Source organism: Trichechus manatus, unplaced genomic scaffold (assembly GCF_000243295.1).
Source record: "Trichechus manatus latirostris isolate Lorelei unplaced genomic scaffold, TriManLat1.0 scaffold00038, whole genome shotgun sequence".
In the NCBI taxonomy this organism is placed as follows: domain Eukaryota; kingdom Metazoa; phylum Chordata; class Mammalia; order Sirenia; family Trichechidae; genus Trichechus; species Trichechus manatus.
In genome coordinates, this window is record NW_004443974.1 from 1,658,662 (window position 1) to 1,686,370 (window position 27,709).

Genomic DNA, 27,709 nt, shown 5'->3' on the forward strand with positions numbered 1-27,709 from the left:
TCTTCTGTGTTTAAACCTTTTCTTGAGTTCTTATAATAGTGGTCTTATACAATATTTGTCCTTCTGTGACTGACTAAATTCACTCAGCATAATGACCTTCAGCTTTCTCCATATTATAAGATGTTTCATGGCTTCATTGTTGTTCCTTATCGTTGCATAGATTCTATTCTGTGGATATACCATAATTTGTTTATCCATTCTTCTGTTGATGGGCACCTAGGTTGTTTCCATCTTTTTGCTATTGTGAACAGTGCTGCAGTGAACTTGGGTGTGCATATAACTATTCGTGTGACGGCTCTCATTTCTCTAGGATATACTTCAAGGAGCAGGATAGCTGGATCATATGGTACTTCTACTTCAAGCTTTTAAAGGAAGCACCAAATGGATTTCCAAAGTGGTTGTACCATTTTACATTCCAAAAAACAGTGTATAATTGTTCCAGTCTCTCCACAATCTCTCCAGCATTAATTATTTTGTATTTTTTGGATTAATGCTAGCCTTGTTGAGATGAGATGATATCTCATTGTAGTTTTGATCTGCATTTCTCTAATGGCTAATGATTGTGAGCATTTCTTCATGTGTCTGTTAGCCACCTGAATATCTCCTTTGGTGAAGTGCCTGTTCATATCCTTTGCCCATTTTTTAATCGAGTTATTTGTCTTTTTGTTGTTGAGGTGTTTGATTTTCCTGTAGATTTTAGAGATTAGACTCTGATCGGATTTGTTGTAGCCAAAATTTTTTTCCCAGTTTGTAGGTTGTCTTTTTACTCTTTTGTGAAGTCTTTTGATGAGCGTAAATGTTTGATTTTTAGGAGCTCCCAGTTATCTAGTCTCTCTTCTGGTGCTTGTGCATTGTTACTTATGGTTCTATTTGTGTTTGTGCCATGTGTTAGGGCTCCTATCATTGTCCCTATTTTTTCTTCCATGATCTTTATCATTTTTGATCTTATTTTTTAAGTCTTTGATCCATTTTGAGTTAGTTTTTGTGCATAGTGTGAGGTATGGATCTTGTTTCAATTTTTTGCAGATGGATATCCAGTTATGCCAGCACCATTTGTTAAAGACATTGTCTTTTCCCCAATTAATGGACTTCAGGCCTTTGTCAAACATAAGCTGCTCATAGATGGATGAATTTACGTCTGGATTCTCAATTCTGTTCCATTGGTCTGTTTATCTGTTGTTCTACCAGCACCAGGGTGTTTTGACTACTGTCACAGTATAATAGGTTCTAAAATCAGGTAGTGTTAGGTCTCCCACTTTGTTGTTCTTCTTGAGTAATGCTTTACTTATTCAGGGCCTCTTCCCTTTCCATATGAAGTTGGTGATTAAAAATTGCCCGTGGAATTTGGATCGGGATTGCATTGTATCTGTAGATTGCTTTGGGTAGAATTGACATTTCACAATGTTGAGTCTACCTATCCATGAGCAAGGTATGTTTTTCCACTTTAGCAGGTCTCTTTTGGTTTCTTGCGGTAGTGTCTTGTAGTTTTCATTGTATAGGTCTTTTGCGTCTCTGGTTAGATGTATTCCTAAGTATTTTATCTTCTTGGGGGCTATCGTAAATGGTATTGATTTGGTGACTTCCTCTTCGAGGTTCTCTTTGTTGGTGTAAATAGTATTCTGAAACTTTGCTGAAATCTTCTGTTAGTTCCGGTAGTTTTCTTGTGGATTCTTTGGAGTTTTCTGTGTATAAGATCAGATCATCTGCAAATAGAGACACTTTGACTTCTTCCCTACCAGTTTGAATGCCCCTTATTTCTTTTTCTAGCCTAATTGCTCTGGCTAGACCTCCAGCACAGTGTTGAATAAGAGTGGTGATAAAGGGCATTCTTGTCTGGTTCCCGTTCTCAAGAGGAGTGCTGTCAAAGCCTCTCCATTTAGGATGATGTTGGCTGTTGGCTTTGTATAAATGCCCTTAATTATATTGAGAAATTTCCTTTCTGTTCCTATTTTGTTGAGAGTTTTTGTTATGAATGGGTGTTAGACTTTGTGAAATGCCTTTTCCGCATTGATTGATAAGATCACGTGGTTCTTGTCTTTTGTTTTATTTATGTGATGGATGACATTGATTGTTTTTCTAATGTTGAACCATCTGTGCATACCTGGTATAAATCCCACTTGATCATGAAGAACTATTTTTTTGATATGTTGCTAAATTCTGTTGGCTAGAATTTTGTTGAAGATTTTTGCGTCAATGTTCGTGAGGGATATTGGTGTGTAATTTTCTTTTTTTGTGGTTTATTTCCCTGGTTTTGGTATCAGGGTTATGCTGGCTTCTTAGAATGAGTTTGGGAGTAGTCCATCCTTTTCTACGCTCTTAAATACCTTTAGCAGTAGTTGTGTTAAGTCTTCTCTGAAAGTTTGGTAGAATTCTCCAGTGAACCATCCGGCGTCGGGGCTTTTTTTTGTTTGGAGTTTTTTAATTACCTTTTCAATCTCTTCTTTTTTGATAGGTTTACTTAGTTGTTCTACCTCTGTGTTAGTTTAGCTAGGTAGTGAGTTTCTAGAAATTTGTCCATTTGCTCTAGGTTTTCACATTTGTTAGAATACAGTTTTTCATAGTATTCTGTTATGATTCTTTTAATTTCAGTTGAGTCTGTTGTGATATCACCCATCTCAATTCTTATACGGGTTATTTGCTTCCTCCTTTTTTTGCTTTGTCAGTTTGGCCAGTGGTTTATCCATTTTCTTGATCTTTTCAAAGAACCAGCTTTTGGTCTTGTTAATTCTTTCAGTTGTTTTTCTATTCTCTATTTCATTTAATTCTGCTCTAATTCGTATTATTTCCTTTCTTCTGGTGCCTGAGAGCTTCTTTTGCTGCTCTCTTTCTACTTGTTCAGTTGTAGGGTTAGTGTTTTAATTATGCCCCTTTCTTCTTTTTGGATGTGTGCACATTGTGCACTGTTTTGCACAATGGCTGGTCGTCTTGCCCCTGCTTTTCTTCGTAGAATTTTATGGTTTTAGTTTGCACATTTAGCTCCTTTATCCATTTTGAATTTGTTTTTGTGTTTGGTATGAGGCATAGATCCCTCATATGTGCAAATGCAATTTTTCCCGCACCATTTATTGCAGAGACTCTTCTTTCTCCATTGAATGGACTTAGCACCCGTTTTAAAATTCAGTTGATCATAGATGTTTGGGTTTATTTCTGGACTGTCAGTTATATTTCATTGGTCTGTGTGTGTGTTGTTATACCAATACCAGGCCGTTTTGATTACTGTAGATGTATATACCCACTCCTCACTTATCAACATGGTTAGGTCCAAAGACTAGGTCGTTATGCAAAAATTGGCATTAGGGGAAAATATAGTTAAAAGGCGGAGTCCACCACTGCCCTGCACCCTGTACTCAAGAAGGTCATTAAGCCCTGGCATAAGGTGGTGTTCTCCTTGGGAGAGACACACAACTGGACTAATGGGGTCGAGCTACAGGCCTCCAGCCAGCTCTACTGGGACTCTGCCGTGACACTCCTCAGGGTCCTGTGCACCTTCAGCCAGTTGCCCAAACTGCTGAACGTAGCTGTGTCCCTTGTGACCAGGAGCAGCAAGCATTCTGACAGGTCCATGGGTGCTGGTAAGGGCAGTGCCACTCTCTGCTCTAAGAAGGCCACCCTGAGTTCAGTTGGGGCCCTCGCCTTCATCATCCTGGGCTTCGTGATGCACAAAGCATCCTTGGCCATCGACCACCAGCACGAGTACCTCCTGGACATGATCCTCCCACCCTCCATCCCCCAGGAGAACATGGAAATAGTGGAGACCCGCCTCCCTTTTCCGTCTCCCTACTCGGCCACGTCTGATGAAAAGGGCTGTACTGACCTGTCCTCTGCCTGGGAGACGCCACTGCTGAGTGCAGTTACTAAGCAAGTGACCTGAGACACTGCAGAGCGTGTGTAGCATCTTGACATTTGTTACTGCCAGACATGCATCATTAATGTGCAGAATAGTCGGATAGTAGATTTTTTACTGTTGTCGTAATGTGAAATGTTGTATAATGAGACGGTTGGTAAGTGAAAAGTAGGTGTAGTGTATTTTAAAATCAGGAGGTGTGAGTCCTCCTACTTTGTTCTTCACTTTCAACCTTGTTTTAGCCATTCGAGGCCTCTTGCCATTTCATATAAAGTTGAGGATTGGTTGTCCTGTTTTTGTAAAGAAGGCTGTTGGAATTTTAATCAGGATTGTGTTGAATTTATAGATCATTTTGGGTAGTATTGACATATTAACAATATTAAGTCTTTCAGTACATGAAGATGGAATGTCTTTCCATTTATTGAAGTCTTCTTTAATCTCTTTCAGCAGTGTTTTATAGTTTACAGAGTGTAAGTTCTTCACTTCCCTGCTTAGATTTATTCCTAGGTGTTTTATTCTCTTAGATGCTATTGTAAATGGAGTTGTTTTCCTAATTTCTTTTTCAGATTTCTCATTGCTGGTGTATAGAAACCCAACTAATTTTTGTTTGTTGACCTTTTACCCTGCACCTTTGTTAAATTCCTCTGCTGTAGAAGTTTTCTCATGGACTCTTTGGGATATTCTATATATAGGTTCATATCATATGTGAATAAAGATAATTTTACTTCTTCTTTCCAGTCTTTTTCTTGTCTTATTACTGTGGCTAGGACTTCAAATACAATATTGAATGTAATTTTTGAGAAAGGACACCCTTGTCTTGTTCCTGATTTCAAGGGGGAGAGCTGTCAGTCTTTCTCCATTAAGTATAATTTTGGCTCTTGGCCTTTCATGTCTACCCTGAATCATATTGAGAATTTTTCCTTCTATTCTAATCAGTTTTAGGGTTTTCTCCAAGAAAGGGTGGTAGATTTTATCATACACTTTTTTTACATCCGTAGAGTTGATCATGTGGTTCTTTTTCTTTGTTCTGTTGATGTAGTGTCTTACTTTGATTTTCTAATGTTGAACCATCCCTACATTCCTGGAATAAGTTCCACTTGGTTATGGTGTATGACTCTTTTAATATGGTGTTTAATTCTGTTCACTAGTATTTTGTTGAGGATTTTTGCATCTATATTCATAAGAGATACTGGCCTGTAGTTTTCTTTTCTTGTGGTGTCTTTGTGTGGTTTGGGTATCAGAGTTGTGTTTGCTTCATAGAATGAATTAGGGAGTATTCCTTCTTTCTCTATCATTTGGAAGAGTTTGAACAGTACTGGTGTCTTTAAATGTGTGGTAGAATTACCCGGTGAAACCATCTGGTCCAGGATTTGTTTTGTTGGGAGGTTTTTGATCACTGATTCGATCTCTTCACTTGTTTTGGGTCTGTTGAGACTTTCTATTTCCTCTTGAGTCAGTTTGGGTAGGTTGTGTGCTGCTAAGAGTTTGTGCATTTCATCTAGGTTTGTTGCCATAGAGTTTTTCATAATATTATGTCATAATTTTATTTCTGTAAGGTCTGTTGTAATGTGTCATCTTTCATTCTTATTTTGGTTATTTTCATGTTTTCTTTCTTGGTCTAGCTAAAGATTTGTTGATTTTATTGATGTTTTCCAAGAGCTAACTTCTGGTTTTATTGATTCTCTCTATTGTTTTTCTGGTTTTGATTTTAGTTATTTCTGCTCTGATCTTTGTTATTTCCTTTCTTCTGGTGGATTTATGCTTAGTTTGCTTTGTCTTTCTAGTTCCTGGACTTGTCAAGCTAGGCTGTTGATTTGAGATCTTTCTTTTATTTTTATGTAGGCATGTATTGCTGTAAGTTTCCCTCTGAGTACTGCCTTCAGTGCATTACATAGGTTTTGGTAAGTTGTGCTTTCATTTTCATTTGATTCTAAGAAGTTTGTGATTTCCCTTTTTTTTTTTCCTTGACCCAGCAGTAGTTTAATACTATGTTGTTTAATTTTCATGTCTTTCTGTATTTGCCAGGTTTTTTTCTGTTTTTGATTTCTAGCTTCACTCTGTCATGGTCAGAGAAAATACTTTCTATGATTTCAATATTTTTAAATTCATCAGGACTTCTTTGTGACCTAACATTTGGTCTGTCCTAGAGAATGATGGATGTGAACTGGAGTAGAACGTATATTGTGCTGTTTTTTGGGTATATGTTTGTAAGTCTTATTGGTTTAGAGTGTCATTCAGGTCCTCTGTTTCCTTGTTGATCTTTCTAGAGGTTCTGTCCAATACTGAAATTGTATATTGAAGTCTCTTTCTATTATTGTAGCATTGTCTATTTCTCCCTTCCGTTCTATCAGTGTTTGCTGTATATATTTAAGTGCCCCAATGTTGGGTGCATATATATTTATGATTCTTAAATCTTCTTCATTAATTGTCCCTTTTATCACTATATAATGTCCGTCTTTATCTGTTCTAACAGATTTTGTCTTAAAGTCTACACCAATGTTAATATTGCCACTCCTGCTCTCTTTAGGTTATTATTTGCATAGAATATTTTTTCCATCCTTTCACTTTCAACCTGTTTGTATCCTTGGGTTTAAGGTGTGTCTCTTGTAAACAGTTGGATCAGGTTTTTTGTATCCATTTGGCCACTCTCTGCCTTTTGATTGGAGCATTTAGTTCATTTACAGTCATTGTAATTACTGATAAAAAGTGACTTACTTCTGCCATTTTATTATTTGTTTTTCGTGTGTCCTAAGCCTTCTTTGTCTTTATAGTACTGCTAGCTTTTTTGTGTTTTGTTGATTTGTTGTAGTGAGCCTTTTTGGTTCCCTTCTCCTTTCCTTTTGTGTATTTTTTTAATATATTTTCTTAGTGCTTACCATGAATATCACATTTAACAGCTTGTATTTATAACATTCTAGGGGAAGTTGGTACCAACTTAACTTCAGTAACACAAGAAATTCAATATCTATACCATTTTTTCCCTCCCTTTTTCTGTCGTTATCAGTAATTACATCATTATGTTTCATATGCCCTGTAACATAATTTTATCCTTACCTAGTATGTATTTGTTATTAAAAAACCTGAGGGACAAAACATTTTGGATTATCAAGCATGAATACCTTATTACTAGCCCTTATACTTGTCCATGCATTTCCCTTTATTAGGAATCTTACTTTTTATGTATAGCTTTGAATTACTTTCTAGTGTCTTTTCCCTTCCATATACAGAATTTCCAATAGTGTTTTTTGTAGGGCAGTCTGGTAGATATGAACTCTCTCAGCTTCTGTTGTCTTGGAATGTTTTGATGTCGCCCTCTTTCTTGAAGGATAGTTTCACTGGGTATAGTTTCTTGGTTGACAGTTTTTTTCTTTCAGCACTTAAAGTATATCATTCCCTTGCCTTCTGGCCTCCAGTGTTTCTGAGGAAAAATCTATACTTAATCTTATTGGTGATCCTTTGTATGTGACTGTTTGCTTCTCTCTCATTACATTCAAGATTCTCTCTTTATCTTTAATTTTTGAGAGTCTGACTATTGTTTGTCTTGACGTTTATCTCTTTGGGTTCATGCTGCTAGAAGTTCTTTGAACGTCTTGGATTTGTAGATGCGTGTCCTTTGCTAGATTGGGGAAATTTTCTGTATTATTTCCTCAAATATTCTTTTTGTAACTTTTTCTCTCTCATCTCCTTCTGGCATACCCATGATGCGTATATTAGATCACTTGTTTTTGTCGCATAATTCCATTAAGCTGTGCTCAGCCTTGAGCCTCTGTTTTTACTGGTCTTTGTAATGTGAACTATCTTATCCTCTGATTTTATAGGGTCACTATGAGTCGGAATAGCTCGATGACAGTGAGTTTTAAACTCTAATTTGCTGATTCTTTCTTCTGCCTGATGAAATCTGTTGATAAGTCCTTCTACTGTGTTTCTCATTTACTCCTCCCTTCCCCTTTTCTGTTGCTGAGTCTCCATGGACATCATTATACTTCCTAGATGCCATAGGTTTAATTTGTAGTTATTTCTCATGCATTTGATGTTGTATTGTTTGTGGAACTTTAACTATTGAGTTTATGCCCTGAAAATCTTGTATACTTGATTTTTATATTTGTGTATGCTGTTACGTTTTTTGGAGCTCTCTCTCTTTTTTTTTCTGTTTTCTTTCCCATGTGTAGATTCAGGTATTTGTTGAATATTCTTTTCTTGCCATTTGGAGAAATCCCTTAAGTAATACTCGCAGAGTTGTTCTGGTATTGGCAAATTCTAAGAGCTTCTGTGTATTTGGGGATGTCTTGATTTCCCCCTCATTTTCGAATGACAGGTTTTCCGGCTAAAGAATTCTCAGTTGGCAATTGCTTTGCTTAAGTATTTTATGTATGTTGCTCCATGGTCTTCTGGTCTCCAGAGTTTCTGGGGAGAAATATACACTAATTCTTATGATGCACCCTTGATATGTTATATTGTGCTCTTCTCTTGCTGCTTTCAGAATTCTCTTTTTGTCTTTGGTTTTCAAGAATTCTATTACTGTGTGTCGTGGAGTGAACCTCTTTGTATTTCTTCTGTTTGGAGTTCATGTAGCTTCCTTTATTTGAATGCTAGGTTCTTCATTCAGGTCTGGGAAATTCTCTCTGATTATTACTTGGAAAAAATTCTTTTTTTGGCTTTATTATCATGATGCTCTGGAATTACAAAAATTCTAATGTTAGATTCCTTAATTCAGTCCCACATTTCCACTTGGCTTTGTTCACTTTTCCTCGTTCTTTTCTTTTGAGACTTAATATATTCTGTTTCTTGGTTTTAATCTTTACAGAAGCCGATTATTTAGGATTTTTTCCACAGTGCTGCTGGGTGGGTTCTAACTGCCAACCTTTAGGTTAGTAGTCAAATGCAAACCATTTGCACTACCCAGGTACCTCAGTACACAATGGCAAGTGGTTATTTGGAATTTCCTCAAGGAGATATATTCTGTCCACTACTGTGCAATCTGTGAGCAGGTATAGTTTAGACTACTGACAAGTTGGTACAGTCCACAGGAAACCACCCTCACTTCTGACGTCAACTGTGAGTTCAGGAGTTTCCAATACCACCCTCAGGTTCAATACTTTGCTTGAAGGACTCACAGAATTCATTGACAACTGTTACAGGCACGACTGTTACTGAATCAAGGAAGGTGGGTCCTTGTCTGGTGCGCTCAGACTTGCCAATTATCTGGACATTGGTCTTTGAGAAAGAGAAAGTAACCTTATTGGAATGTGCAGAGCAAAGGGCTGAGAGGAAGTTCCTCGGATCCGGCTCCCCAAGCTATGAGGAAGCAGGGGTTATATGTGATTTAGGTAGCAAGATGGCAGCTGTGCAGGCATACTGGGGAGGGAAAATTCTAGAAGGTGGCCAGGAAACAGGAGGTGATGTGGTTGTTGTCAGACCTCTCACTTCAGAATAGGGTCCAGGTGGTGATTTCCGTTCCGATTCGTTCCTCCTGTTGCTGCATCCTCTGTTGAGGTCAGTTAGTGGTCACAGCTGGCCCTTATGCACATGCGGGATGGGCCAGATCTGGCTTGGGTTAGTTTAAGTACTAATGGAAATTTATTGGCATTCGTAGGGTCAGTTTACACAGTTATGGTTTGTTACAATGGAGGGATATTTATTAACATCAGCCAAGGGAAATGACGCGCGGAGAGAGACCAGGAGGGTTCCAAACATGGAGCTTGCCTTGTCCTCTCCCAGTGGAGTTGTGATGTGTCATCCTCCTGGCATCCGTGTGTGGCAGCACACATGGGGTACCGTCAGCCAGGGAAGCTCACCCAAATATTGGTGTTGTGTTTTAATTGGGACTCTATCTCAGAGGCATGATTGATTGGTCTCTCATACACAAGATTAGTCTCAGTGTTCAGGTTGACTGATCTGCATGACCCAAAGCCCACACCCTAAGTCACATTGTTACTATCTAGCTTGGCCCAGGGTCCCCACCCTAAATCACACTGTGAAACTGTGCAGTGTGACCCAAGGCCCCCAGGAAATCATCTTTGTCAGCACTTGGTATTGTCAGTTTTTAATTTTAGCCATTCTGATGTTCTAATGGGTGTATAATAATACCGTATTTTTTTAAATTGCCTTATTGTTTTCTTACAAGTTTTTCTTATTGTGGTATATATATGTGGGTATATATATATATATATATATATATATGTAAAACATTTGATATTTCAACATTTTTTACATGTAGAATTCAGTGACATTAATTACATGTATTGTGTACAACCATCACTACTGTCTGTTTCCAGAATTTTCCATCACCCTTAACATAATCTCAGTGCCCACTAAGCAGTGACTCCCTCTTTCTCCCCTCCCTTCCACCCTTTGGTTTCTGTACATTTGCCTATTCTAGATATTTCATATAAGTAGAGTCATACAATATTAATGGTATCTTATTGTGATTTTAATTTGTACATCTGTGGTGACTTGAATTCATGTGCTTATTAGCCTTCCTGTTTAGTGACGTATTCATGCAAATATTTTGCTGAGTTTTAAACTGGATTTTATGTCTCTTTATTGATGAGTTATAAGAGTTTTATATATATTCTGGATACACCTCCTTTTCTAAAAATACTGGAAATAGTTTCTCTGTCTGTGGCTTGCCTTTTCATTTTCTTAACAGCATCTTTCAAGGAGTAGTTGTTGTTAGTTGCTGTTGAGTTGGATCCCATGTGTACAGAGTAGAACTGCTCCATAGGGTTTTCAGGCCGTGATCTTTTGGAAACAGATTACCAGGCCTGTCTTCCAAGGTGCCTCTGGGTGGGTTTGAACCTCCATCTTTTTGACTAGTAGTCGAGCACTTAACCATTTGCACTACTATTATGGATTGAATTGTGTCCCCCAACAATGTGTCAACTTGACTAGGCCGTGATTCCTAGTATTATGTGGTTGTGCTCCATTTTGAGATGATTTAATTATCCTATGTGTTGGAGCCCTGGTGGTGCAGTGGTTAAGAGCTACAGCTACTAACCCAAAGGTCAGTTGTTTGAATCCACCAGCTGCTGCATGGAAAACCTATTCGGGGGCAGTTCTACTCTGTTCTGTTGGGTGGCTGTGAGTGGGAATTGACTTGACAGCAACAGGTTAGTTTTCGGTATGTGTTGTAAATCCTGGACTCTGCCTGTCCTTATGATCCTTTCTGGGAGTGAGCTGTCTGTTATGTTAATGAGGCAGGATTAGAGCCAGTAATGTTAATGAGGTAGGACACAATCTACAGGATTAGATTGTTTCTTGAGCTAATCTCTTTTGAGGTATAAAAGAAGGGAGAAGTGAGGAGAGAAAGTACAGCCAGGAGCGGAGTGCATCCTTTGGACCCCGGACCCCTGTGCTGAGAATCTCCTAGACCAGGGGAAGACTGATGACAAGGACCTTTTCCCAGAGCTGGCAGAGAGAAAAAGCCTTCCCCTGGCACAGGCACCCTGAATTTGGACTTCTAGCCTCCTAAACTGTGAGAGAATAGACTTCTGTTTGTTAAAGCCATTCACTTGTGGTATTTCTTTTAATAATAGCAACACTAGATAACTAACACAGCTATCTAGGGACTTTCAAAGAGTAGAAAGTTTAAATTTTTCGTGAAGTCTATTTTACCAGTTTTTAAACTGGTTTCTCCTTTCTTTTCCTATCTGAGAAATCTTTGCTTATCCCATGATTGTGAAGATTTTCTGCTGTATTTTCTTCTGGAAGTTTTATAGTTTATAGTTTTAGCTTTTATGTTTAAGTCTATAATCCTTTTGAAGAAGTTTTTGTGTATAGTGTAAAGTAAGGGTTGAAATTGATTGTATTCCCCCAATTTGTTGGTTTTAACACCGTTCGTTGAAAAGTTTTCTTTCCCCACTGACTTACCTTGGCAACTTTGTAAAAAAAATCAGTTGACCATATATGTGTGGGTTTATTTCTTAACTCTCTGTTTTGTTCTATTCAGCTTTATGTTTTTCATACGTTAGTACCTCACTGTCTTGATTATTCTGGCTTTATATAAGTCTTGATATCAAGTAGTGGATGTTCCCTAACTTTGTTCTTTTTCATTATTGTTTTGCCTACTGTGTATGCATTTTTGAATGTAAACATTATTCTGTGGGAACAGAATTTTTCTTTTTTTATTCAGTAGCTTTATAAAAAGTTCTTCTGCAGAACATTCTAAGTTATTTGTATATAATTTAAGCAATATAGAAGAGTCAGAAGACTGTTAAAATGTCCTGAAATTCCATTTTACCATATTAGTGGTGATGCTTGTAAACCTTTCTCTGTCTTTCCTCCTTCCTCAAAGAGGGAGGGAGGCAGGGAGTGGGGAGAGAGAGACACAGGAGAGAGGAGAGAGATTGATTGATCTTGACATAAACGAATATTTTTCATAATTTTTGCAACCTGAATATTTTTCACTGTTTTGGAGATGTTTTCCTGATAGCACACTGAGACCTACATGATTAATTTTTAATGACAGCATAGTATGTCATTGTATTTATTACCATAATTTTTTAACTATCTTCTATTGCTTCATAATTATTTCTGAGTTTTTGCTATTATGAAAATAAAGTAATTGGTTAAAAATGCACAGAAAAGGTTATTTACTGAAAGTACAATAATAAAAAAATTAGAAACAGTTTAAATGGATATACATATATTCGTAAAATAAAAAACTGTTCTGTGATTTAATAAGATGATATTGCTTTTTAACTGCTTGAGAAACATGTTCATGGTGTATTTTGTAAAAATGGAAATTTTGAAGCAATATATTTAATATCCTGTATATATATTTAAAAATAATATTTTATTATGTTTTCGGTGAAGGTTTACATAGCAGTTTAGGTTCCCATTCCCATTTCTACACAAGTTGTTTGCTGACATTGGTTACATTCTTCGCAATGCGTTAGCATTCTCCTTATTTCCCTTCTCGTTGTTCCATTTCCATTAATCTAGTTTCTCTGCCCCTTTACATTCTCATCTTTGTTTTAAAGTGATTGTTGGCCGTTTGGTCTCATATAGGTGATTTTTTTCAAGGAGCACAGTATTCATGGGTGATAATTCTTTTTTGAGCCAGTTATCTAGCTAAAAGATGACCTCAGGGGATTGTTTCTGTTCAAGGTTTGAAGACTATCTCAGAGCAGGGAGTCCTCCAGTCTCAACTAGTCTAGTAGGATTTTTTTTGTTGTTGTTGTTCTTTTTTTTAGGAATTTGAGGTTCTGTTCCACATTTTTCTCCCATTCTCTCAGGGTCCATCGATTGTGGCCCTGACCAGAACAGTTGGTAGTGGTGGCTGGGCACCATCTAGTTCTTTTGGTCTCAGGGTAAATGAGGCCATGGTTTGTGTAGATTATTTGTCCTATAGATTAAGCTTCTTCCCTGAGTCTTTGGTTTCCTTGTTTCTCTTTTGCTCCAGATAAATAAAGACCAATAGTTGTATCGTAGATGGCTGCAATATCCTATATTTAAAAAAATAAATGGGAAGACATAAATGAAAATCTAAGTAGTGGCTTTGTTTGGGATTAGAGAGTGTGTTGGTAGGTTGACAATGAAAGGTGGAATTTTTTTTTTCTTCTACTTTTGTTAATTATCTAGGTTCTTTGCATTCTTGTCCTGGATAGTCTTTGTATCAAAATTAGAAATGCTTTCTTGAATACCAGTGTTAGTTTTTGCATTCAGGCTATTGATACTGACTTTGGTAGATAGTGGTCTACTTGCTTCTCAGAGTACATTTTTTCTTGCCTTACCTAATTCCTGCTATATAGTTTGTAGCTTATTTATTTTAATTTTATTGTGCTTTAGGTGAAGGTTTACAGTGTAAATTAGTTTCTCATTCAAAAATTTATACACAAAACGTTTTGTGACATTGGTTGCATTCCCCACATTGTGTCAGCAATCTCGTCCTTTACTTTTCCATCCTGGGTTCCCCATGTCCATTTGTCTAGTTTTTCTGTCACTTCTTGCCTTCTTGTCTTTGCTTTTGGGCAGGTGTTGCCCATTTGGTCTCGTATATTTGAAGAAGCACATTCCTCACGTGTGTTATTGTTTGTTTTATAGGCCTGTCTAATATTTGGCTAAAAGTGGACCTCGGGAGTGGCTTCAGTTCTGAGTTAGCAGGGTGTCTGGGGGGCATAGTCTCGGGCGTTCCTCCAGTCTCTGTCAGACCAGTAAGTCTGGCCTTTTTTTTTTTGTGAATGTAAATTTTGTTCTACATTTTTCTTCTGCTCTGTCTGTAATCCTCTATTGTGATCCCTGTCACAGTGGTCACTGGTGGTAGCCAGACACCATCTAGTTCTTCTGGGCTCAGGCTGGTGGAGGCTGTGGTTCATGTGGTTCTGTAGCTTATTTTTTTGAAAAATGAAATGCTTTGTCTTTTTTTTGGCTGTTAGTTCTTTGCTCTATTTTTGTTGAGTAGTGCAGCGCCCAGTCTTAGGTGGCATCAGAGCTCATTGAGCACTGCATACACATAGCTCCATGTCACTCGCAGAGTCTCAGATGATGTCTGGAGGCTATGATCTGCTTCATACAAAATATAGTTTTGTGCAGACTTCTTCCCACATGTCCCTGGTCTCTTTTAGTCGCTTTCTCTGGAGCAAATACATGAGCATTTAATGCAGCCTTTTTTCAGAGAGTGTCTTTCTAAAATCCATTCAGAAAGCTAGTGGAAACAGTGATTCTCTGAGTAAAAGCAATTGTGTGGAACTGTAACAACACATTATAATTAAACAAATCTAGCGTTTTTATGAAGGAGCCCTGGTGGTGCAATGGTTAAGTGCCTGACTGCTTACTGAAAGGTTGATGGTTTGAACCCACCATCTGCTCCGTGGGAGAAAAGACATGGCGATCTGCTCTTGTAAAGATTACAGCCTAGGAAACCCTATGGGGCAGTTCTGCTCTGTCATATAGGGTTGCTATGAGTCAAAATCGACTCAGCGGCACAAAACAACAGGAAACCTTTTTACGTTTGTTTAGATTCTTTTATTTTGCTATTGAATATCCTAAAAATTAAATATTATGCAATTACAGGTTTCTTTTATGGTGGCAAGAGATGCAGAAAGGAATAAGAGTACGCTACAATACTTTATGAAACAATTCTATGAAATCATCAGAAACACGGATTCAAGCAACAAGGAATTATCCATTGCTATTCGTGGATATGGACTTTTTGCAGGAGTATGGCTTATTCATTTACTCTGTTTTATCTTTTTATTTTCACTTGACTTTTAAAGGAATATATTTTATTTATTGCATTTTTAAATAACATCTTACACTTATGACAATATTATTGTTTGTTTTATTGTTAACAGTGGAGGGGTTTTTGAGTGCTTACTATGTACCAAGATTATTTACATGTATTATTGCAAGTTCTCATGACTCTCCTATAAGCTGTTATTCCATTTTGCAGATGAGGAAACTGAGACCCAGGGACATTAGGTAACTTGTCCAAGGATACACAGTTAATAATTGTCAGAATCAAGACGTAAATCCAAGTCTGAAGGCTAGATACATCACGTTTTTTTCCACTGGGCTGTTCTGCCCCTTTTTCATGAAATGAAATTGGAGTTGATGTCACTCAAGGCTTTGGAAGGAGATTTCATATGACAGCAAGAGATGCATGTAAGAATATTGAGAATCGAACCAAAAAACCAGACCCGTTGCTGTCAAGTCGATTCCGACACATAGTGACCCATAGGACAGAGTAGAACTGCCCCATAGGGTTTCTAAGGAGTGGCTGGTGGATTTGATCTGCCGACCTTTTGGTTAGCAATCAAATTCTTAACCACTGCGCCACCAGGCCCCATATTGAGAATGACCCTAGTTATTCTTTCTAGATGATGAGATTTATAGAGAAAGTAACTTCCTGCCTGTCTTTCTATAATTTTTTCATTGCTGTCTACTCTCGTTTCAGTTCCAACCTCCCACTCTTATTGCTGAGACCATCCCCTTTTTTCCTCAAAGTCTTCGCTTCCAAATGTTCTCTTTTCTTTTTTATCTTCATCTCCATTTGTCTCTGTTGGCTCCTTTAAGTATTTGTAAGGCAGAGGAAACAGAATGTGAGAAGGCTCAGAATGAGAGAAAGCACGCATTTTCAGTGCTACGCATTGTGTCTCACCTACTTCCGTTTGTTTCGTGTGGCCAGGGCGTGACAGGTGAGCAGAGAGCAAGGACTCCAACAGAGAAGCCAGTCAGATCCTGGAGGAGGCTGGACCAGAATTGGAAATAGAAGGAGGCCTTTGAAAAATTGGATATTGAGTAGTAGCGTTATCAGACTTATGTTTTAAGAAGATTGCCTTTGGTGGAGTGGCATATTCTAGTTATGTGTTGCATTGTCAGTCTCTTCCTCTAGACGGTAGCCCTGTGGGGGCAGGGACTGTGCCTCATTTGTGTTTGGCTTCCACCATCTAAATATGCCTAGAATGTAGTTGACAGTCAATAAATGTTTTGTGTATGAATATTGATTGTTCTACAAACCATCTTTATAAAGACATATTGTATTTTAAATCTGTATTTCTTCTCAGTCAAAAGCTTGTTAATATTCAGTTTGTAATCACATGGCTAATGTGACGCATTAAATACACATTATTTGATATTGCTGAGGTTGATGACTTTTGTTCTACCTTTTATAAAGCCTTGTAAGGCTATCAGTGCAGAAAACGTGGACTGGATGTACGTCGAGCTCATCCAGCGCTGCAGACAGATGTTCCTGACTCAGACAGACACCTCCGATGACCATGTCTACCAGATGCCGAGTTTCCTCCAGTCGATTGCCAGCGTCTTGCTTTACCTTGACACCGTAAGTGAAGAGCCCATTCAGCTGAGTGCAATTTTGAGTATTTAACCTCAGTTCCTCAATTTGATGGGGCTTCCTGATGCATTTGGTACAGGCACTGTTCAGAGCAAAGTTACACTTTAAATTAGCATTTTGCGTCAGTAGAATTATTGTCATGAAACTTGATTTTTTGTTATCCAAAGCAGGAAAAAAAATTGTTACTGTTCATCTTCTAAAAGATTAAAAATTGCTGCTTTAGACAGAATAGCACCTTAAGTATCATTCAGACAGTTTTATTCTGATTTTTCTTAGGCAATCACAGTAATAAATGATAGACTTAGCAGATTAGATTAAAAAACCATGTTTTTCATTTACCTAGTGTCATGGATTGAATTGTGTCCCCTAAAAATATCTATCAACTTGGCTAGGTCATGATGTATGATTGTGTACCATTCTGAAAATCTGATGTGATTTCCTTATGTGTTGTAAACTCTACCGCTATGATGAGGTTATGCTGATGAGGTTTACAAGATTAGATAGTGTCTTAATCCAATCTCTTTTGAGACATAAAAGAGAGAAGTGAGCAGAGATACATGGAAACCTCATACCACCAAGAAAGCAGTGCTGGAAGCAGAGCATATCCTTTGGATCTGAGGTTCCTGTGCTGAGATGCTCCCAGACCAAAGGAAGACTGATGCATCACAAGGACCTTCCTCCAGAGCTGACAGGGAAAGAAAGACTTCTCCTGGAGCTTATGCCCTAAATTAGGACTTGTAGCCTACTGGACTGTGAGAGAATAACTTTCTCTTTGTTAAAACCATCCACTTGTGCCATTTCTGTTGGAGCAGCACTAAATGACTAAGACACCTAGTGTCTGACTAATTGAGTTGTGATTACTTTGAATATCTGTGCTATTCCTGTATTTATTTATTCCCATCCCTAACTTTTCGTATGCTCTCCACTTCTGGCAGGTTCCTGAGGTGTACACTCCAGTTTTGGAGCACCTCATGGTGGTGCATATAGACAGTTTCCCACAGTATAGTCCAAAAATGCAGTCAGTGTGTTGCAGAGCCATAGTGAAAGTTTTCCTGGCCTTAGTTGACAAAGGACCAGTTCTCTGGAATTGCATTGGTACTGTGGGTAAGTTTGGAGTTCATTCTTATTGTTTATGATGATGAATGATTAATACTTAGCATATTGTTTGATGTAGGTAAAGAAAATCTGGTTGCCAAATTCTTTTGTATCTTTTGATGTCTCATGGGGAACTCCTAATACTTTGGTGGACCCATATCTACTTTTTCCCATCCTTTTTTTTTTTAATCTCTTTTTCTCCTTTTCTGAATCTCAACATTAGTACAGATTTAAAAACCAAAGTTATTAACCAAGTTAGAGAAAAGACATGAGAGGTAAAGTTATGTTCCAAAAAGTAATAGCTGTTATTTCTGCTGAGTATTTTGTATGTATTTTTCAGTGTATCTTTCATTTTTGTTTTCGTTTTCTTTTTTCAGTGCATCAGGGTTTAATCAGAATATGTTCTAAACCAGTCGTTCTTCAGAAGGTAAATTCTGAATCTAATGTTTTCAAAATTAATCTTTTGCAACAGAAAGAAATGTTGCTGAGGTTTTCAGTATGTAAATATCCAAACGTAATCTTTGTTAGTTATTAGCCATGTCTTACTTTTTGAGAAGTGTAGACCGTAGTATCTCTGTATTTTGTCAGGTGAATAAACTTCTCCTGAGTTATGAAACATCCTTAAGCATAACTTTTTTTTTTTGTAATTATTGAACTTGAGATAAAGGTCTACAGAACAAACTAGCTTCTGATTAAACAGTACACTTATTGTTATATGACATTGGTTGCCAACCCCATGACATGTCAGCACTCTCCCTTCTCAACCTTAGGTTCCCTATTACCAGCTTTCCTGTCCCCCCACTGCCTTCTAGTCCTTGCCCTTGGGATGGTATGGTCCTTTAGTCTCATTTTGTTTTATGGGCCTGTCTAATCTTTGGCTGAAGGGTGAACCTCAGGAGTGACTTCATTACTGAGCTAAAAGTGTGTCCGGGGGCCATGCTCTTGGGGTTTCTCCAGTCTCTGTCAGGCCAGTAAGTCTGGTCTTTTTTGGTGAGTTAGAATTTTGTTCTACATTTTTCTCCAGCTCTGTCTGGGACCCTCTGTCATGATCCTTGTCAGAGCAGTCAGTGTTTGTAGCCGGGCATCATCTAATTGTACTGGACTCAGTCTAGTGGAGGCTGTGATAGTTGTGGTCGTTTGGATTAATCTTTCCCTTGTGTCTTTAGTTTTCTTCATTCTCCCTTACTCCTGATGGGGTGAGACCAGTGGAGTATCTTACGTGGCCGCTCACAAGCTTTTAAGACCCCAGATGCTACTCACCAAAGTGGAACATGGAACATTTTCTTTATAAACTATGTTATACCAACTGAGCTTGATGTGCCCTGAGACCACGTTCCCCATATCCCTCAGCCAAGTAGTTCGGGCCCTCAGGGAGTTTGGACGTGTCTGTGGAGCGTACATGACCTTGCCTTTTACAAGTTGTGCTGGCTTAAGCATAACTTTTCTGTTACATACACATTTTTACAAAAAGGAAATGTTTTCTCTTTTGAATCTGTAGGACCAAATACCAGAGTATATTATGGGAGGTATATCTTAATGACTAGGAGTTATAGGAAATAGAATGTGTGAGAGATTGCACTGTTTAAGAATGAGAGGTCAGTGACTCAAAGTGCACTCAGTGGGTATGTGTTAGAATACTTCCTGGTGCAGCACCATTTTAGTCACAGTTAGAAAACTCACAACTTTTCTTAAGGCTTTTTTTTATTATGCTTCCATAATATAATCTCTTCCTTAATCTAATTATACATCTAATACCAGGAGTGGCTTAGTTTAGGAAATTCTGATGTTCGGTAAGCCTAGCTGCAGTGTTTGTCCTGTGGCCCCGTCAGTGACTGTTGCATGTGTCTTCCTGGCAGGATGCTGTGGCCGAGGCTGAAGACCTTCGTGCCTCTGGGGAAGTGCGAACTGGCAAGTGGAAAGTGCCTGTGACCAAAGACTATTTGGATCTTTTTAGAAGTCTCATGAGCTGTGACCAGATGATGGTAAAAATTAAAGTTTTAAAGCCATGAAAGTGCCCTGATTCTTCTCTACTGGTGTCCGTAGTTTTAGGCTTAAGAGTTACTTATTTCAGAATTATATTTTGTTGACTTCCAAATTTTAAAAAAGTACTTCAAGTGATAAAACATTATAACAGTGTAAGTCAGGACGGTTAAAATGAGACTAGAAAAAAATCAACTAAAAGGAAGCAAAAAAATAGATCTCATTGAAAATTAGTTAATTCTTGTGGCTGAGTCCTCATTTTAGCTCTAAGTGGCAGCTCTACCATAGAGAAGCTATTTTCTTTTTGTTAAGGATGAAAATTAATCTGACTGATTTAACAGCTATGAAGGGAATTGGTACATAGCTATTATTTACTTATGATTAGATTAATACCTCCTGCCTGATACGCTTCTAGCAAATGTTTCTTTAGTGCCTACTTTAGTCCAGATGTTGTTGTTGTTAGACACCGTCGAGTAGATTTGACTCATAGTGACCCTGTGCACAACAGAACAAAACACTACCCAGTCCTGTGCCATCCTCTCAGTCTTTATTATGCTTCAGCCCATTGTTGTAGCCACGTGTCAGTCCATCTCGTTGAGGGCCTTCCTCTTTTTCGCTGACCCTCTATTTTACCAAGCATGATGTCCTTCTCCAGGGAGTGGTCCCTCCTGATAAAATGTCTGAAGTATGTGAGATGTTGTCTCGCCATTCTTGCTTCTAAGGAGCATTCTGGTTGTACTTCTTCCAAGACAGATTTGTTTGTCTAGCATTTTGATGAAGCTTTGATAAAGCATTAATAATCTACGAAAAGCAATTTTTATCAATAGGTGATTGCTGTCCTCTGAAAATCTTATGTGTTTTGTTTTCTTCTTGAGGTAAAATAGTGTAGCAGTCATTAGTAATTTTACCTCGTATTTCTTATACATGATGTCAGAAATCCCTTTGTTTTGAGATTAAGTTCCATAGACTGTTTGAGTACAGGCATACCTGAGAGATGCTGCAAGTTTTGTTCCAGACCACCGCAGTAAAGTGAATATGGCAATAAAATTGCGAGTCACACGAATGTTTTGGTTTCCCAGTGCATATCAAAGTTACGTTTACACTATACTGTAGTCTGTTAGGCAGGAGCCCTGGTGGTGTAGTGGTTAAGCATTTGGCTGCTAACCAGAAGGTCAGCAGTTTGAGTCCACCAGCCGCTCCTTGGAAACCCTATGGGGCAGTTCTACTCTGTTCTGTAGGGTTGCTATGAGTCGGAATTGACTCAGTGGCAGTGGGTTTTGTTTTGGTAGTTTATTAAGTGTCCAGTAGCATTATGTCTAAAAAAAGAAGGACATACCTTAATTAAAAAATACCTTATTGATAAAAAATGCTAACCATCGTCTGAGCCTTCAGCAAGTCGTAGTTTTTTCACTGGTGGAGGTTCTTGCCTCAGTGTTGATGGCTGATGACTGATCAGGGTGGTGGTTGCTGAAGGCTGGAATGGCTGTGACAATTTCTTAAAATAAGACAACGATGACATTTGCTGCATCGATTGACTCTTCTTTCACAAAAGATTTCTCTGTAGTATGCAAAGCTGATAGCATTTTACCCACAGTAGAACGTCTTTAAAAATTGAAGTCAGTCCTCTCAAACCCTGCCACTGCTTTGTCAGCTAAGTTTATGTAACATTCTGAATCCTTTGTTGTCATTTCATCATTGTTCACAGCATCTTCACCAGGAGTAGATTCCATCTCAAGAAACCATTTTTTTTGCTCATCCATAAGAAACAACTCCTCATCTGTTGAAGTTTTATTATGAGACTGCAGCAGTTCAGTCACATCTTCAGGCTCCACTTTTAATTCTAGTTGTCTTACTTTTTCCACCACATCTGCAGTTAGTTCCCTCACTAACAAGTTGAACCCCTCAAAGTCATCCGCAAGGGTTGGAATCAGCTTCTTCCAAACTCCTATTAATGTTGATATTTTGACCTCCTCCCATGAATCATGAATGTTCTTAATGGCACCTAGAATAGTGAATCCTTTCCAGAAGGTTTTGAGTTTGCTTTGCCCAGATCCATCAAAGGAATCACTATCTATGGTAGCTATAGCCCATTGCTGTTGAGTCGATTCTGACTTGTAGTTACCCTATAGGACACAGTATAACTGCCCGTATGATTTCCAAGGTGTGGCTGGTGGATTTGAACTGCCGATCATTTTGTTTGCAGCTGAACTCTTAATCACTGTGCCACCAGGTCTCCCTTTAGCCTTATGAAATCTATTTCTTAAATATTAAGACTTGACAGTCAAAATTACTCCTTAATCCATGGGCTGAAGAATGGATGTTGTGTTAGCAGGCAGGAGAACAACATTAATCTCCTTGTACATCTCCATCAGAGCTCTTGGGTGACCAGGGGCATTGTCAATGAGCAGTAATAATTTGAAAGGAATCTTTTTTTCTGAGCAGTAGGTCTCAACAGTGGGCTTGAACTATTCAGTAAGCCATGTCGTAAACAGATGTGCTGTCATCCAGGCTCCTTTCACTTTTTTTTTTTTTTAAATTGTGCTTTAAGTGAAAGTTTACAATTCAAGTTAGTCTCTCATACAGAAATTTATACATACATTGTTATGTGACCCTAGTTGCTCTCCCTATACTGTGACAGCACACTCCTGTGTTCCACCCTGGATTTCACGTGTCCATTCAACCAGCTTCTGACCCCCTCTGCCTTCTCATCTTGCCACTGGACAGGAGCTGCCCATTTAGTCTCATGTATCTGCTTGAGCTATACACTCTTCATGAGTATCATTTTATGTCCCATTGTCCAGTCTTATCTTTGTCTGAAGAGTTGGCCTCGGGAACAGTTTTAGTTTTGGGCTCACAGAGTCGGGGGGCCATTTCTTCCGGGGTCCCTACAGTCTCAATGAAACCATTAAGTCTGGTGTTTTTACTAGAATTTGAGTTCTGCACCCCACTTTTCTCCTGCTCAGTCAGGGACTTTGTTGTGTTCCCTGTCAGGGCGGTCTTTGGTGTTAGCTGGGCACCATCAAGTTCTTCTGGTCTTAGGCTGATGAAGTCTCTGGTTTATGTGGCCCTTTCTGTCTCTTGGGCTAATACTTTCTTTATGTCTATCGTGTTCTTAATTCTCCTTTACTCCAGGTGGATTGGGACCAATAGATGCATCTTAGATGGCCACTCACTAGGTTTTAAGACCCCAGACGCCACTCACCAAAGTAGGATGCAGAACATTTTCTGAATAAACTTTGTTATGCCACTTGACCTAGATGTCGCCTGAAACCATGGTCCCCAGACCTCTGCCCCTACTACATTGTCCCTTGAAGTTTTTGGCTGTATTCAGGAAACTTCTTAGTTTTGGTTTATTCCTGTTGTTCTGACTTCTCCTGTAGTGTGTGCTGTCCTTCCCTTCACCTAGGGTAATTCTTGTCTACTACTAGTTGGTGAATAACCCCCCTCCCTCTCTCCCCACCCTCGTAACCATCAAAGAATGTTTTCTTCTGTGTTTAAACCTTTTTTTGCGTTCTTATAATAGTGGTCTTATACAATATTTGTCCTTTTGCGACTAATTAAATTCACTCAGCATAATGCCTTCCGAATTCCTCCACGTTAAAAGATGTCTCACGCATTCATCGTTGTTCTTTTATCATTGTGTACTATTCCATTGTGTGAATATACCATAATTTGTTCATCCATTCATCTGTTAATAGTCACCTAGGTTGTTTCTGTCTTTTTGCTATCATGAACAGTGCTGCAGGGAGCATGGGTGTGTATATATATCTATTTGTGTGATGGCTCTTATTTCTCTAGGTTATATTCCAAGGAGTGGGATTGCTAGATCATATGGTACTTCTATTTCTTGCTTTTTAAGCAAGCACCAAATCGAATTCCAAAGTGGTTGTACCACTTTATATTCCCACCAACAGTCTGTAAGTGTTCCAGTCTCTCCACAGCCTCTCCAGCATTTATTATTTTATGTTTTTTGGATGAATGCTGACCTTGCTGGGGTGAGATGGTATCTCATTGTAGTTTTGATTTGTATTTCTCTAATGGCTAGTGATAGTGAGCATTTCCTCATATGTGTTTTAGCTGCCTGAATGTCTTCTTTGGTGAAGTGCCTGTTCATATCATTTGCCCATTTTTTAATGCGGTTATTTGTATTTCTGTTGTTGAGGTTTTGTAGTATCTTGTAGATTTTAGAGGTTATACGCTGCTTAGATTTGTTGTAGCCAAAAAATTTTTTCCCAGTCCGTAGGTTGTCTTTTGACTCTTCTGGTGAAGTCTTTTGATAAGCATAAGTGTTTAATTTTTAGGAGCTCCCATTTATCTAGTTTTTCTTCTGGTGTTGGTGCATTGTTAATTATGGTTTATATTCTGTTTACGTCATGCATTAGGGCTCCTAGCGTTGTCCCTATTTTTTCTTCCATGATGTTTATCATTTTTAATTTTATATTTAGGTCTTTGATCCATTTTGAGTTAGTTTTTGTGCATGGTGTGAGGTATGGGTCTTGTTTCAGTTTTTTGCAGATGGATATCCAGTTATGCCAGCCCCATTTGTTAAAGAGACTGTCTTTTCCCTGGTTAACGGAATTTGGGCCTTTGTCAAATATCAGCTGCACATAGGTGGATGAATTTACGTCTGGATTCTCAATTCTGTTCCACTGGTTTACGTATCTGTTGTACCAGTACCAGGCTGTTTTGAGTACCATGGTGGTATAATAGGTTGTAAAATCAGGTAGTATGAGGCCTCCCACTTTGTTCTTCTTCAGTAATGCTGTACTCGTTTGGGGCGTCTTCGTTTTCCATATGAACTTGATTTGTTTCTCCATCTCATTAAATAATGCTGTTGAAATTTGGATCAGGATTGCATTGTATCTATAGATAGCTGTGGGTAGAATTGACATTTTCATAATGTTGAGTCTTCCTATCCATGAGCAAGGTATGTTTTTCCACTTGTACAGGTCTGTTTTGGTTTCTTGCAGCAGTATCTTGTACTTTTCATTGTGTATGTCTTTTACGTCTCTGGTTATCTTTATTCTTAAGTATTTTATCTTCTTGGGGAATATTGTAAATGATATTGTTTCGGTGATTTTCTTTCCTAAGTTCTCTTTGTTGGTGTGGAGGATTCCAACTGGTTTTTGTATGTTTATCTTGTATTCTGATACTTTGCTCAAATCTTCTGTTAGTTCCAGTAGTTTTCTTATGGATTCTTTGGAGTTTTCTGTGTATAAGATCATATCATCTACACATAGAGATACTTTTAGTTCTTCCTTACCAATCTGGATGCCCTTTATTTCTTTTTCTAGTCTGATTGCTCTGGCTAGGACCTACAGCACAATGTTGAATAGGAGTGGTGGTGAAGGGCATCGTTGTCTAGTTCCTGTTCTGAAGGGGAATGCTTTCAGACTCTCTCCATTTAAGATGATGTTGGCTGTTGGCTTTGTATAAATTCCCGTAATTATATTGAGGAATTTCCCTTCAATTCCGTTTTTGCTGAGAGTTTTTTTATTATGAATGTGTGTTGGACTTTGTAAAATGCCTTTTCCGCATCAGTGGATAAGATCATGTGGTTCTTGTATTTTGTTTTATTTATGTGATGGATTACATTCATTGTTTTTCTAATGTTGAACCATCCATGCATACCAGGTATAAATCCCAATTGGTTGTGATGAATTATTTTTTTGATATGTTGTTGAATTCTATTGGTAGAATTTTGTTGAGGATTTTTGCGTCAGTGTTCATGAGGGATATTGGTCTGTAATTTTCTTTTTTTGTGGAGTCTTTACCTGGTTTTGGTATCAGGGTTATGCTGGGTTCATAGAATGAGTTTGGGTGTATTCCATCCTTATCTATGCTCTGAAGTACCTTTAATAGTAGTGGTGTTAACTCTTTTGAAAGTTTAGTAGAATTCTCAAGCGAAACCGAAACCGTCCGGGCCAGGGTGTTCTTTTGTTGGGAGTTTTTTTAAATTACCTTTTTAATCTCTTATTTGGTTATATGTTTATTTAATTGTTTACCTCTGTTTGTGTTAGTTTAGGTAGGTAGTGAGTTTCTAGAAATTTGTCCATTTCCTCTAGGTTTTCAAATTTGTTAGAGTATTTTGTTATGATTCTTTTAATTTCAGTTGGGTCTGTTGTGATATTACTCATCTCATTTCTATTTGGGTTATTTGCTTCCTCGCTTGTGTTTCTGTTGTCCTTTTGGCCAGTCATTTATTGATTTTGTCGATGTATTCAAAGAACCAGCTTCTGGTCTTATTAACTCTTTCAGTTGTTTTTCTATTCTCTATTTCGTTTAATTCTGCTCTAATTTTTATTATTTCCTTTCTTCTGGCACCCAAGGGCTTCTTTTGCCTCTCTCTTTCTACTTGTTCCAAAAGTAGGGTTAATGTTTTAATTTTGGCTGTTTCTTCTTTTTGGATGTGTGCATTTATTGCTATAAAGAGACCTTTGAGCACTGCTTTTGCTGTGTCCCAAAGGTTCTGGTAGGATGTGTTTTCATTGTCGTTTGATTCTATGAATTTCTTTATTCCATCCCTAATTTCTATAACCCAGTATTTTTTTTTTTAATATATATATTTTTATTGTTGTAGTTAAATGAAGTTTACATTTCAAGTTAGTCTCCTATACAAAATTTTATACATAAATTGTTATGTGACCCTAATTGCTCTCCCCATATTGCGCCAGCACACTCTTCCTTTCCCCCCCTGTTCCCCATGTCCATTCAACCAGCTCCTAACCCTCTGCCTTTCCATCTCACCTCTGGACAGAAGCTGCCCCTTTGGTCTCTTGTATCTGATTGAGCTAAGAGGCACACTCTTCACGAGTATCACCTTATGTCCCACAGTCCAGTCCAATCCCTGTCTGAAGAGTTGGCCTCAGAAATTTTTTTAGTTCTGGGCTGATAGAGAGTCCAGGGACCATACTTTCTGGGGTACCTCCAGTCTCAGTCAGACCATTAAGTCTGGTCTTCTTACTAGAATTTGAGTTCTGCACTCCCATCTTTCTGCTGCTCCATCAGGGACTCTCTGTTGTGTTCCCTGTCAGGTGGTCATTGGTGGTAGCTGGGCACCATCTAGTTTTTCTGGTCTCAGGCTGATGAAGTCCCTGGTTTATGTGGCCCTTTCTGTCTCTTGGGCTACTACTTTCCTTGTGTCTTTGGTGTTCTTTGTTCTTGTTTACTCGAGGTGGTTGGGACCAATTAGTGCATCTTAGCTGGCCGCTTGCAAGCTTTTATGACCCCAGACACCACTCACCAAAGTAGGATGCAGAACATTTTCTTAATAAGCTTTTTATGCCAGTTGACCTAGATGTCCCCCGAAAACATGGTCCCCAGACACCCCTACCCCTGCTACACTGTCTCGTTAAAGTATTTGATTGTATTCAGGAAACTTCTTAGCTTTGGTTTAGTCCAGTTGTGCTGACTTCCCCTGTAGTGTGTGCTGTCCTTCACTTCGCCTAAGATGATTCTTAACTACTATCTAGTTAGTGAATAACCCTTACCCTCCCTCCCCATCCCTGTAACCATCAAAGAATGTTTTCTTCTGTGTTTAAACCTTTTCTTGAGTTCTTATAATGGTGGTCTTATACAGTATTTGTCCTTTAGTGACTGACTGAATTCACTCAGCATAAGTTCCAGCTTCTACAATGTTATACAACGTTTCACTTCTTCATTGTTGTTCTTTATCGTTGCATAAAATTGCATTGTGTGGATATATCATGATTTATTTATCCATTTGTCTGTTGATGGGCACCTAGGTTGTTTCCATCTTTTTGCTATTGTGAACAGTGCTGCAGTGAAGATGTACGTGCATATTTCTGTTCACCTGACGGCTCTTATTTCTCTAGGACGTATTCCAAGGCGAGGGATTGTTGGATTGTATGGTACTTCTATTTCTAGCTTTTTAAGCAAGCACCAAATGGATTTCCAAAGTGGTTGTACCATTTTACATTCCCACCAACAGTGTATAAGTGTTCCAGTCTCTCCACAACCTCTCCAGCATTTATTAT

The 27,709-nt window shown here is 38.3% G+C and overlaps 1 protein-coding gene across 3 annotated transcripts in view; it reads left to right on the forward strand.

The window, feature by feature from the left end:
• PRKDC (protein kinase, DNA-activated, catalytic subunit) overlaps positions 1-27,709 on the forward strand; it is a 362,155-nt gene that overhangs the window by 38,020 nt on the left and 296,426 nt on the right. For all 3 annotated transcript variants that reach the window (XR_002823982.1, XM_023730648.1, XM_004375604.2), the window contains 5 exons: positions 14,858-15,004; positions 16,461-16,625; positions 17,573-17,741; positions 18,110-18,159; positions 19,589-19,714. Coding sequence is in view for 2 of the 3 variants with exons in the window: in XM_023730648.1 (XP_023586416.1) it covers positions 14,858-15,004; positions 16,461-16,625; positions 17,573-17,741; positions 18,110-18,159; positions 19,589-19,714 (657 nt within the window). In the remaining variant the exon portion in view is untranslated. The remainder of the gene's footprint in view (positions 1-14,857; positions 15,005-16,460; positions 16,626-17,572; positions 17,742-18,109; positions 18,160-19,588; positions 19,715-27,709) is intronic.